At 45.4% G+C, this 13,136-nt stretch overlaps 1 protein-coding gene across 2 annotated transcripts in view; it reads left to right on the top strand.

Annotated features, from left to right (window-relative positions):
* ZNF423 (zinc finger protein 423) overlaps positions 1–13,136 on the top strand; it is a 475,743-nt gene that overhangs the window by 74,839 nt on the left and 387,768 nt on the right. For both annotated transcript variants that reach the window (XM_060254540.1, XM_060254539.1), the window contains exon 2: positions 12,357–12,416. In XM_060254540.1, coding sequence (XP_060110523.1) covers positions 12,357–12,416 — 60 coding nt within the window. The remainder of the gene's footprint in view (positions 1–12,356; positions 12,417–13,136) is intronic.

Raw genomic sequence — 13,136 nt, 5'->3', positions numbered from 1 at the left:
TGTTGTGGGGAGAGGAAGTGAAGGAGATGGTAATCCGCTCTGAGTCTCGAGTGAAGGGTGGGAGTATAAATCCAATCTCCTCCTTCTCCTCTTCCTTGAAATTCAGCCACGGCAAAGTGTGGTTTGTGCCAATTTTAGTTTAACATACTGGCCAGCAGGGCTTTTTTTGTAGTAAGAACTCCTTTGCATAATAGGCCGCACCCCCCCCCCCCTGATTTAGCCAATCCTCCCGGAGCTTACAGTTGGCCTTGTACTAAGAACTCTGTAAGCTCTTGGAGGATTGGCTGCATCAGGGGGGCATGGCCAAATATGCAAAGGAGTTCCTGCTACAAAAAAACCCCCCTGCTGGCCAATCATTTCATTTAGCTTTATGTACCGTATTTGCCGGCGTATAAGACGACCCCCCAACATTTCCCGACATTTTCACTCAAATATAGAGTTTGTTATATACTCGCCGTATAAGACTACCCCCTCTTCCGCACACCTTCCACACACCAAATAAAAGAACATCCGGCCCGCCCCTGCATCTCCCTGTGACCGGCACTGGTGCGCAAGTGCACATGTGCGAGCTCTGCGTAGACAAGGGGCGGGCCGGAGCGCCGCTGCTTCCCGCCAAGCAGAACGGACCGGTCACGCCGAAAAGGCTGGCACCCCTGTTTCGCTGCTGATGCTCGCCACAGCCACGCTGATGACCCGCCGCGGCCGCGCTGGATACCGCGCGATACTGGAGGGTATGTAGAATGAGGTGGGCGGGCATCGGGAGGCCACTATGGGCACCGGGCAAGCATCGGAAGGCCACTATGGGCAGCTATGTCTATCCCAACTGAAGTGCACCCGGCGTATAAGACGACCCCCCCCCCACTTGGAGGCATGTTTTTCAGGGCAAAAAAGTAGTCTTATACGCCAGCAAATATGGTATTTATTCATTTATCTGCCTTTCCCCCTCACAGCAGCTTACATCATTCTCCTCTCCTCCATTTTATCCTCACCACAACTCCATGAGGTAGAAAAGAGCAAGAGTCTAGTAGCACCTTAAAAATAAACAAAATTTGTGGCAGGATATGAGCTTTCCTGAGTCGCTACTGATTTCTTGAACAGTGACGCATGAAAACTCTTAAACAAGGTCGTCCCCTGTGCAAGCACCAGTCGTTTCCGACTTTGGGGTGACGTTGCTTTCACAACGTTTTCACAGCAGACTTTTTACAGGGTGGTTTGCCATTGCCTTCCCCAGTCATCTACACTTTCCCCCCAGAAATCTGGGGACTCATTTTACCGACCTCAGAAGGATGGAAGGCTGAGTCAACCTGAGCTGGCTACCTGAGAACCCAGCTTCCGCCGGGATCGAACTCAGGTCGTGAGCAGAGAGTTCAGACTGCAGCACTGCAGCTTTACCACTCTGCGCCACGAAGCTCTTTGAAAACTCCTACCCTGCCACAAATAGTATTAGCCTTTAAGGTGCAGCTGGAGTCGTGCTCTTTTCTGCTGCTACAGACAGACTAACATGGCTACCCATCTTGATCTATCTCACGAGGTAGGTCAGGCTGAGAGAGTAGGACTGACCCAAGAGTATCCAACATGGCTTCATGGCAGATCAGGAACCGAAACCAGGTCTCCCGGATGTTTGTTCAACACAGGGATGTCGAACTCATTTGTTATGAGGGCTGGATCTGACATAAATGAGACCTGCTCAGGCCGGGCTGTATCGGGCTGGGCCATGTGAATTTAAGGTTAGGCAATAGAGATATACAATTTTAAAGGACACAGACAAACACAACTAAAGATTTTTTTAAAAAATCCTTAAAATAAAACATGCTTAAAACATTAACACTTGTTGGTCTCAAAGGTGCTTCCTTTGTATTTCTCCCATGAGATCCAGGGAACTGGGCAAAGGAAGCTCCAGCTCTTTCCCTCCCTCCCCACGGAATCAGGAGGGAGAGGAGCCTCAGCCAATGGAGAAAATAGAGGCTTTGCTCTGTAGCTCCTGTGCGATTGAGCAAGCCTTGCAAAATAAGCTGTTATGCAGAAGGAAGGAAGAGATAGGGAGAAAGAAGCAGATGGCAGCCAATTGCTCAGGGGCCTGATAGGAGCCCTTCAGGGGCCTGGTTTGGCCCCTGGGCTGCATGTTTGACACCCCTGCTCTAACCGCTACACCACAGTTGCTGTCAATTTCTGGGGAATGGTAGCAGCTGGCTTTTGGTTTTCCATTATGCTGCATTATTGTGCATGACCTCTGCCTGAGAAGTTTTGGTCGCAAATGAAGCTTTGTTGATTCGGGCATTCCACCGAATCCTCCTCCAAGCCAGCTGAAATTTGCAAATCTGATGTGACAAACGGCATTCCAATTTCAGTTGGCTGGCTAGCTGCAAACCGTGGTTTGTCCATTCAGACATTGTACCAAACCATCATTAGGATCAGCATGGCACCTGAATGAAGCTCTTCGTCTCAGCTATTTGTTCCTCTCTGCTGTGTCTGGAAAGCAAAAAGTGAGACAGATTTCGCTGGAATATTAATGTCCTCGAGGATTTAATCACCCGTAATTAGATATTTTTTGCTGAAATCTGCTAGAGGCACCTCTTCTTTTTTATTCCGCCTGCTATTTTGATAACCTTTGCCTCCTCCGTTTTGAATTTTTCTTCTTAACCTTTCTCTCTCTCTCTTTCTTCAGTCAAAATGAACAATGCAGTCTCTGCTGTTTTCCCCTCCCCTGTCTTGACCCAGCATGCTTTTAGCTGCCTGGATTTCATTCCCACCTCTTCCTTCATGCAGAAAAGCTCCCTTTTTTTGCCAACAGAACAAAACCGCTTTCTCCCACCCCTCCTGGTCCACATATACGCTCTGCCAATCCCTATTACCAACTCCGGAGAGAGGTGGCTGGGAGAACCTGCGTGAGTTTCGCCTGTGAAGTAGCTAAATAAGCCATGTAAAACGCCCTCTTGTCTCTTTCATGGGCCCGCTTGGCCATGAAAGGGATGAGGTATAAAGGGCCTATTAAGGGGTGGTGGCGCTGGTGGGGGGAAATTTGGCCAAGGGCCACCTCTCCCATGGAGTCTTGCTCTGAGGTTTAGGAAACGCCAGATTGCTTCTCTTCTGCTTTCCCCGACAAGCACAACCGACCTGAGTGAAGAGCTTTTTCAAGTGCTGATTTTTCAATCTTAAGGCATCCAGGTAGCCGGCTCCAGGTTGACTCAGCCTTCCATCCTTCCGAGATCCGTCAAATGAGTCCCCAGCTTGCTGGGGGGAAAGCGTCGATGACTGGGGAAGGCAATGGCAAACCACCCCGTAAAAAGTCTGCCGTGAAAACGTTGCGAAAGCAACGTCACCCCAGAGTCGGAAACGACTGGTGCTTGCACGGGGGGGCTACCTTTACCTTTTTTAAATGGTGAAGAGTTATCAACTTTAACTGTTCGGTGCAAAGGATGCTCTGCATTGTGACTTTGGGTTGACCTCTCTCCTATTCTAGTAGCGGGGCTATCAAAGCCATACTGGAGTGGTGTATGATGGATAGGGATTGCCCACTGCTCTGTGTATGGCTGTGTTGCTGTGTTGGGAGAAGAAGAAGAAGATATTGGATTTATATCCCGCCCTCCACTCCGAAGAGTCTCAGAGCGGCTCACAATCTCCTTTACCTTCCTCCCCCACAACAGACACCCTGTGAGGTGGGTGGGGCTGGAGAAGGCTCTCACAGCAGCTGCCCTTTCTTTTTTTTTGTATAAACAATTTTTATTAGTAACATATGGTAGTAGAACTAAATCTACAACTTATAAAAAGTTTAGGATAAAAAAAAAAGTCATCATTCTACCCCACATCTTACTTTCCTTCCACCCCTCCCCCCATTACTTGACCCCCGCCAGTGTTATTTTTTTTTTGAAAAAAACAGATATTAAAGGTACCCTTAACTATCAAGAAAAAATAAAGAATAATAAAAAGAAATATTCCCCCTTCAAAAGTTATATTCTTATCTTAAAAAACTTAAAAATCTTAATCATCAAAAGTTGTCCAATGTCCTTTTATCTTCCACTCTTTCTCTACATATCTTCTAAATTTCTTCCACTCCCGATTAAAGAGTTCTAAATCACAGTTTCTTAGTTTTCTTGTTAATTTGTCCATTTCACTCCATGACATAACTTTTATAATCCAATCCCATTTCTCTGGTATTTTTTCTTGCTTCCACAACTGCACATACAATGTCCTAGCAGCTGAGAGCAAGTGCCAGATTAAAGTTCTATCTTCTTTAGGAAATTTTTCCATTTGTAATCCCAGCAGAAAGATCTCTGCTTCTTTGTTAAATTCATATCCCAGGATCTTAGATATCTCACTTCCTGTCTTGCTCAGAAGAGTTGTAGCTCCGTTCCAGTATATTCCAGTGCAACGTGGCTGTTTACTTTTCACAAACCGCAAGTAGACAAAACATTGATCTCCTTTCAATTTTTAGCAGTTTTTAACACTGTCTTTTATATTGAAACAGTCCAAACTTTACCATCTCCTTCTTCTACTTGCACGCTTTATATTTTCCCCCTTTTTCCCACCTTTAATACGTCCCTTTAGTCTGTAAATAGCTCCGGAGTGAAAAAAGAGCTTCTGTACCTTTTTTTCTCCGCTTATCCAAGTTCCACTGGTCTTCCAAAGCTTTAGTTGTTTAGAAATGTCCCAGAAGGTTAGGATCCTGACGAGCTTATGCCAAATCAATGACTCTGAAGAATCTTGCAGACGAAAACTATGCAAACTTCTGAGGCCCCTCAAAGCTTCAAAGGAACCCTCTACAGAGCTCCTTTTTAGCCAAGGTAAATCTCTTCCAAAGTTTTTAGTGCAAGTCTTGGACCTTTCTGTCACTGAGAAAGGTAGGCAGTGGGCTTTGATTTGCCCTCCACTACCCCGAACAAGACCTTCAGCTTGCTCCCATTATGAGAGACAACTCAGCTCGCCATTTTCCTCCCCGGAAGTCCCCCCGCAGCTGCCCTTTCAAGGACAGCCTCTGCCAGAGCTATGACTGACCCAAGGCCCTTCCAGCAGCTGCAAGTGAAGACGGCTGTAGATTTATACCCTGCCCTTCTCTCTGAATCGGAGACTCAGAGCAGCTTACAATCTCCTACATCATCTCCCCCCACAACAGACACCCTGTGAGGTGGGTGGGGCTGAGAGGACTCTCACAGCAGCTGCCCTTTCAAGGACAATCTCTGCCAGAGCTATGGCTGACCCAAGGCCATGCTAGCAGGTGCAAGTGGAGGAGTGGGGAATCAAACCCGGTTCTCCCAGATAAGAGTCCGTGCACTTAATCACTACACCAAACTGGTTCTCCTGGGCAATTGAACCTCCTGGGCAGTCGACACTGTGTCTGCATTGTGTACATGATTATTTTTATTCATTTATTTATTTTTATATATTTATTTATTTTAGTATATTTCTATTCTGCCCATTCCCCGTCGGGCTCAGGGCGGAGTACAACGTATGATAAAACAATAAAATACAATAAAAAACATTTTATAAACAAACAACTCAACAGCACACAGAAAATTTTCCATATCGTCGCATTTCGCCCAGCCTGGCCGTCTCACATCACGGTAAGATGTTGACCCATAGAGACGGCAGATATTATTCCATTTTATAGCACAGGTGACAGTGCTGGTAGGGGAGGCCAACCAGATCAAGAATAGACGCCCGCAGCATCAACTAAAAGTCTGGCGGAACAGCTCCATTTTAGAAGATGATGAAGAAGAAGATATTGGATTTATATCCCGCCCTCCACTCCAAAGAGTCTCAGAGCGGCTCACAATCTCCTTTACCTTCCTCCCCCACAACAGACACCCTGTGAGGTGGGTGGGGCTGGAGAGGGCTCTCACAGCAGCTGCCCTTTCAAGGACAACCTCTGTCAAAGCTATGGCTGACCCAAGGCCATGCCAGCAGGTGCAAGTGGAGGAGTGGGGAATCAAACCCAGTTCTCCCAGATAAGAGTCTGCACACTTAACCACTACACCAAACTGGCTCTCCAGGCCCTACGGTAGGCTAATAAGCCAGGTAGGATCCGGATCTCTGTAGGGAGCTGATTTCACCAGGTCAGTATGAGAACTGAAAAAGCCCAGGCCCTAGTTGCATTTTATGTATGTATGTTAATTTATACTCTGCTCCTTCTGAAGACAGCTCTGAGTGGCTTCCAAACAATTTGTTAAAATCATAAGCAATAAATACAACAGAATAAAATAAAACGTATTATTAAAATCATGATATACAATAGGCATCACATTCAACAGATTCAGTAATAACGGCCATGTAGCATATTGATATCAGTAAGTTCTTATTAACAGAACACCCACAGGGAGCCCGACCACAGTTGTCAGAGGCCTCAAGATGTCAACTAAAAGCCATCCGGAAAAGCTTGGTTTTACAGGCCCTGTGGAACTGGAGCAAGTCTGGCAGGGACCTAGCCTCCTCCGATAGTTTGTCCCACAGCGTGGGAGCCAGAGCTGAAAAAGCTCTGGTCGACACTGACATCTTTTGGGCCAGGGACAGATAGACGGTGTTGTGAACTTGTCCATAGTGCTGCTCGGGGAACATATGGGGAAAGGCGGTCCCACAGCAGTGCTGATCCTGCGAGCTTAGGAAGATGAAGGGAAGGCAGGCAGGAAGGGATGCATCAGTATTTTCTCGCGGCTCTTTCTAATTCACATAGGGAAATGCCGATCGCCACTTTGAGGTCAGGAAGCCATTTTTCTTCAGCTTGACCAGGGATCCTGGAGGGTTTCTTTTTTGTCATCTTCAGGGCATGGAGCAAAGGTCACTGGGTGTGTGTGTGACAGAAGGAGGTATTCAAGAATTTCCTTACTTGGCGGTCCCTTCCAACTCTGTGATCTTGTGGATGTGATGGTGATCAGGAAGCCATGAGGAAAATTGGAGAGAACTGTGGATCGAAATGCGCCCGTGCAGCAACTGATAGGGAATTGATCACTTGAGCTGGAGAAAGCAGAAGTCCTTGGGCGGAGCAACTGCTAATGAGGAATTGCTGACTGTTTTTTTACCTTGTGAAACTCTAAGCTTTCTTGTTGGCTGCCTTGTTCTGGGGAGGGGGAACATCACAGATGTTGTGATGTCACACCTTGTTGAGTGCCCAGATGTGATGCTTGCAATGCTCTGGGATCACAGTAAATACCATAGAGACTGGAGTAATTCCTAAAGCATTGGATACTGTGATGGCACTTCTGGGCACTCAACCTGAAGTGAAGTGATGTGACAGTGTTCACGCAGTCCACAGTTTAAAGGGTTCAGGCAGTAGTTAATGTGAAAGACTTCCACCTCAGACTCTGAAGAGCCAATGAGCAGCTTCAGGCATGTTCATGCGTAGGAAGGGTTTAACACAACTGCATCCCATCCAAATGTTGTTTCTAGCTCCAAGAACAGTAGTTCAAAGGGCAAGTAGAATGATTAAAGGGTTGGACTTAAAACACTTTCCCCATGAAGAAAGGTTAAAGGGCCTTGGGGCTCTTTAACTTGGAGAAACGACATGTAAGGGATGACATTATAGAGGTTTACGAGATTATGCATGGGATAGAGAAGGTAGTGAAAGAAGTATTTTTCTCCCTTTCTCACAATACAAGAACTCGTGGACACTCAATGAAATTGCTGAGCAGTCAGGTTAGAATAGATAAAAGGAAGTACTTCTTCACCCAAAGGGTGATTAACACATTGAATTCACTGCCACAGGAGGTGGTGGTGGCTACAAGCATAGACAGCTTCAAGAGGGGATTGGATAAACATGGAGCAGAGGTCCATCAGTAGCTATTAGCCATAGGGTATTGACGGAACTTTCTGTCTGGGGCAGTAATGCTCTAGGTATTCTTGGGGGGCAACAGTGGGGGGGCTTCTAGTGTCCTGGTCACACTGGTGGACCTCCTGATGGCACCTGGTATTTTGGCCACTGTGTGACACAGAGTGTTGGACTGGATGGGCCATTGGCCTGATCCAACATGGCTTCTCTTATGTTCTTATGTTCAGTTGTGCATTAAAAGCAAACTCATCTGCTTGCCATCTCACGTTTCTCTTAGGAATCCTGGTTTAGGGGCAAGAAAATAAGCTGTAGTTTGCAACACAAACAGAAGAAAAAACTGGGGTTTCATGCAAACGAGGAAGAATTTGATCCCTGCACTGTGTGCAAAGGGAGTTCTCGTAACGGTGCAGTTTGCTGTTGGGTCTGAAGGCAGCTGAGCTTTTCAGTGTGAATGACCACACTGATACTGCAGCTTTCTCTAGAATTCAGATGAAGTCACAGCTGATGCCAGGTTTTGCAAATGACTTGTTCGTGGTCGCTCTGTTATAGCTAGCATGGAAATATTAAAACATTGAATATTTAGTATTTGGGATTGATTCCTGTGTGCAAGAGAATGAGATGCGATGGCAGAGATTTGAGGAGTGCAATGTGCTAGGACATTTTGCTTCGGAGGGCGGCTTGGAAGTTGCAAAGGGACAACTCTTAGAATGCTCCTTTGTTTAAATAAAACACCCTACAAATTAAGAAAAAGAGTGTAGCAAGAAAGGAGAGCACATCATCTCTCCCTGTCATGCTGATATTATTTAATTGGTATGGAATTTTTGATATGAAGAAACGTTCAAAGCTGGGCACCCTCCACCTATGGTCTGAAGTGGTCTAGAGACCATTCTCCCACCTAATACTCTTGCATGTGTGAATTAGGCCTCAATGACTATCTGGATATAGAACACAGTGGTTGTCAGGTCTGACTTAGGAAATATCTGGGGACTTTAGGAGCTAGGAGACGTTCCCTTTCCCTAAAGAGAGCCAGTTTGGTGTAGTGGTTAAGTGCGCGGACTCTTATCTGGGAGAACCGAGTTTGATAACCCCACTCCTCCACTTGCAGCTACTGGAATGGCCTTGGGTCAGCCATAGTTCTCGCAGAGCTGTCCTTAAAAGGGCAGCTTCTGGGAGACCTCTCTCAGCCCCACCTACCTCACGGGGTGTCTGTTGTGGGGGAGGAAGGTAAAGGAGATTGTAAGCCGCTCTGAGACTCTGCGATTCAGAATGAAGGGCAGGATACTAATTAAGTATCTTCTTCTTCTACTACTACATAACTGCCATTTAAGCTCCCAGAAATGATGCCACAGCATCCATGACACTCTAGAAATATCTCCAGCCTCTATGGTATTCACCATACTCCTGAAGTGTCACAAAGTCACTTCTGGGCCCTCAACAAGCAGTGATGTTGCAACATTTGTGATTCTCCGCCTCCTCAGGCTCCACCCATAAAATGCTCCTGGTGAAGTTTGGTAACTCTACGAACTTAAATTACTTTGGTTTTCATTGGAAGGTGGAATTCTTTTGTTCACCATAGTTCTAAACAAAATTTGTTGCTCCCCCCCCCCGCCAAGTACAATTTTTTAAAGGAGGAGAAATTTTAGACCTAGTGTTCCAAGGGAAGGGCCTTTTCCTGAAAGAGTCAAATTTCTACGCTAGTTCCATCGTAAATATACAGTTCCATCAAAAGTCCATAAATTGTGGTGCTTGAGTATTGATTAGAGGGCATCAGACATTTATCATTCATATTAAAAGGGCTGTTACTTTTTCCAATTTCTTTTTAACCCCCCCTGCATCAATTTGGTAGGCCAGCCAGCAAAGCTACGCCATGCCCAGGGGGGCAAGTGGGGCAGTAGCCTCCCAGAAAATAAAAATTTAATCTAAAGGCTATAAACTGCTTTAAAGTCTGTTCAAGAAACTTCCATTAAATCCGGCAGAAATTGTGTGTGCATGTGTGCGTGCGCGAATGAATTTAAAATGAAACAGTGGGTCCTGCATTTTAGAATTGCTATTCAAGATGAATCGAGGCCTGGTTTGGAGCCAAAATGTCCTGTAGCTGAGCGGTTTGCCTGTCAGTGACCTTTCATAATGAGGATATCAACATTTCCCAAATAAATCTCAAAGCAGCAAAGACAATTGATTGCAGAGGTGAAGTAGGGTTTCCAGCTTCAGTTAAGGAAATGCTTGGAGATTTGGGGGTGGAGCCTGAGGTGGGCGGGGTTTGGGGAAGGGAGGGACTTCAACTGGGTATAATACTATGGAGTCCATCTTCCAAAATGGCCGTTTTCTTCAGGTGGATTTATTTCTGTTGCCCAGGGCTGGCCCTGCCACTAGGCAAACTAGGTGATTGCCTAGGGCGTGGTCTTCCGGGGGCACCGAATTGGGTGTCCCCTTGTGACATGATGGCATTATCAGTGCGGGGGGGTGGTGCCTGAAGTTAGACTTTCCTGTGGTGTCAGACAGTCCAGGGCAGGGGTGGCCAAACTGTGGCTCCTTCACACAAATTGTGTGGCTCTCAAAGCCCCCACCCCATCCTGTCGGCTGACTTGGATAAGGCATTTGTCTCTTTAAATCACTTCTCCAAACCAAGTCAGCTGGCGGCTTGGAAAATGCATTTAAAGTTGCTTTCTTTCCACCCATCCCTCCATCTATTTGCTTTCCATTTTTCCTTCCTTCCAGTTCTCAAATGTCTGACATTCACATCTTGGTGGCTCTCAAACATCTGACATTTATTCTATGTGGCTCTTACATCGATCAAGTTTGGCCACCTTTGGTCTAGGGCCTAGTGGGAGATCTCCAGGTACCACCTGGAGAAAATGGCTGTTTTGGAAGGAAGGCTCATGGCATTATATCCCATAATTGTATTGAGATATAATGCTTTTCAAACTCAAGTAGACAAATTCAAGTATGTTGATCTAGCAGTTGAAACTTAAGAGTCATTTTTGGAGATTCATGATCTGTTGAGATGAGTTTTAAACCACCTGTGGAGGTGAAAACCAGGAGTGGGCATCTAGTTGCTTGGTCTTTACCAAACGGGGATTAGTTGGAGTGAAATGTAGATTTCTGTTTCAATTGCCCTAATTTCACCCAAACATATTTCCATTTCGTTTCATTTAGTAATGCTCACAGTGCAATGGATTACAAGCAAATAAAGAAAATATACAAAATATATAATTATAAATACAGTATTTACATAATAGAATATTATTATTAAACACCATAGATACAAATGCTAAGACCCATATATATAAAATAAAGTTAGTGCTGGGTATGCATGCTGGTCATGCTAATTGATAGGCATTTAAAAATATGTTTTATTTTGGGATATTGCTCGAGAAGCCTTTTCCTTTCTCATGTTCTGTATTGGAGTATTTTCCTCTCCCACCTCTTGGCCATCTTGTGTGTGTGTGTGTGTGTGTGTGTGTGAGAGAGAGAGAGAGAGAGAGAGAGTCCCTGGGAGTTATGGGGTGAGTGTGTCTTTGTGTGTGTGTGTGAGAGAGAGAGCCCCAGGAAGTTACGGTGACCTCTGGTGACTCATCCCTATTGGGGACATAAAGGATATTCAGAGAGGTGGCTGAATAAAGCCTGCCCCCACCTCCCGACTGCTGGTATTCCAAGGAGGTCTCCCACCCAAGTACTTGCCAGAGTCGACCCTGCTTAGCTTCTGAGATTTGATGAGATCGGACTTGCCTGGTGGGCTGTCCTCATCAGGATGGGATATAATGGGGTTTGTAGGTCTAATTCCACAGAGTCCACCCTCCAAAGCAGCTATTTGCTTCAGTGGAACCGATGTCTGTAATTTAAACATCAGTTGTAATTCTGGGAGATCTCCAGGCTATGCCTGGAGGCTGGCAACCCTACCAGTAGCACAAATGCTCATTTTTTTAAAGAAAATGCACACCCACAGTTTTGTGTAGATAAAATTTTCCCCCTTCTTAAAACTCCATAGTAGTGCAAATACAAAATAGTAAACTGAAATATGAGTGGAAAACTTGTATGTTAGTAAAGGACTTCCGTTCATTGAGAATTCAGTACTTAAATTGGTTTTGGAAAACTGAGGTTTGGATCCCTGCTTCCAGCCTCAGTTTTTCCATCTCTTAAATGCAGGGGTGGAATTCTAGCAGGAGCTCCTTTGCATTTTAGGCCACACACCCCTGACGTAGCCAGTCCTCCAAGAGCGTACAAAAAAGAGCCTTGCAAACTCTTGGAGGATTGGCTACATCAGGGGTGTGTGGCCTAATATGCAAAGGAACTCCTGCTAAAATTCCACCCCTGCTTAAGTGAGAACGTATGTGGCCTGCTTGCAGGCTCGTTTTAAGAATGAGTGTAGTGAGAAAAACTGTAAGGAAACCTATATGTGAAATGCACTGCAGGTCGATTTATTCATTACTTGGGCATGCAGTCAAATACATTCAAGTCAAGGATGTAGAAAAAGTCAACGACTTGATGGAAATGATTTTGTTCCACCCTGTTTTTAACAGCATGTTCTCTTTGCCAGTCGTTTGTAGCGTCCCTGCCGTGAATGTAGATATTCAAAATGGTGCTCTTCTTTCTTTTCCAGTTGAAGAGGGCGAGTTGTCCGATTTCGCTTTGAACTGGGACTCATCCGTGACCCAATCAGGTAAAAACATTTTCAGGTTTCTCCTCGTTTGCCAGAAAGATGCTGAGCTTTATACAGAAACGGTGTTTTGTAAGTGTTGTGTTCCTGTCTTTACTCCGAAACCCATCCATCGCAACACAATTTTTATATTGGTTCCATATGGCCAATAAACCCCATTACGTACAGAGACTAATATACTCTTTATTCTCCTGAGAGTCATTCTTTCTTCATGGTGGGCACATTGAAACTGGTTATGATTTTCTCAGGTATAGCTGCTTTGAAGTTTTCCTGCAACGGGCACAGTTCCACCTTCCAATCTAATTATATAAAAGCCACTTTAATGGGAAATTCTCAGCTTCGATCTCAGAACTGTAACGTTCGTGTATTTCTCCGTTTCGGGAGAAATGAGACAGGGTGGAACACGATGGCTGATGAATTGGTGATTGGTACATTGGTAAAGACCCAGGGCTTGCGTTCCTGATGCCGTGAAAAGACGGAAACGAAGATGAATTATAACGGTGGTTCAGGGTTCTGTTTGTGTTAACGACCTTCACTTCGCCTCCAAGAAATGGATGTGAAATAAAAAGGGTTACTGGAGAAAAGAACATTAGCTTCCGAAGGTTGTTAATTCCGTGTGTTTGCGGGGAGGTGAATACGAATGTACCCCAGAATTTGAACGTAGTGTTACCTGAGATTGGCCATTGATTTTACTGGCAAGAGGCAATACAAATGATGGCCATG

Source organism: Heteronotia binoei, chromosome 14, assembly GCF_032191835.1.
Source record: "Heteronotia binoei isolate CCM8104 ecotype False Entrance Well chromosome 14, APGP_CSIRO_Hbin_v1, whole genome shotgun sequence".
Classification (NCBI taxonomy): domain Eukaryota; kingdom Metazoa; phylum Chordata; class Lepidosauria; order Squamata; family Gekkonidae; genus Heteronotia; species Heteronotia binoei.
Note: the sequence above shows the minus strand (reverse complement) of the source record. Positions and strands in the feature narration are given on the sequence as shown.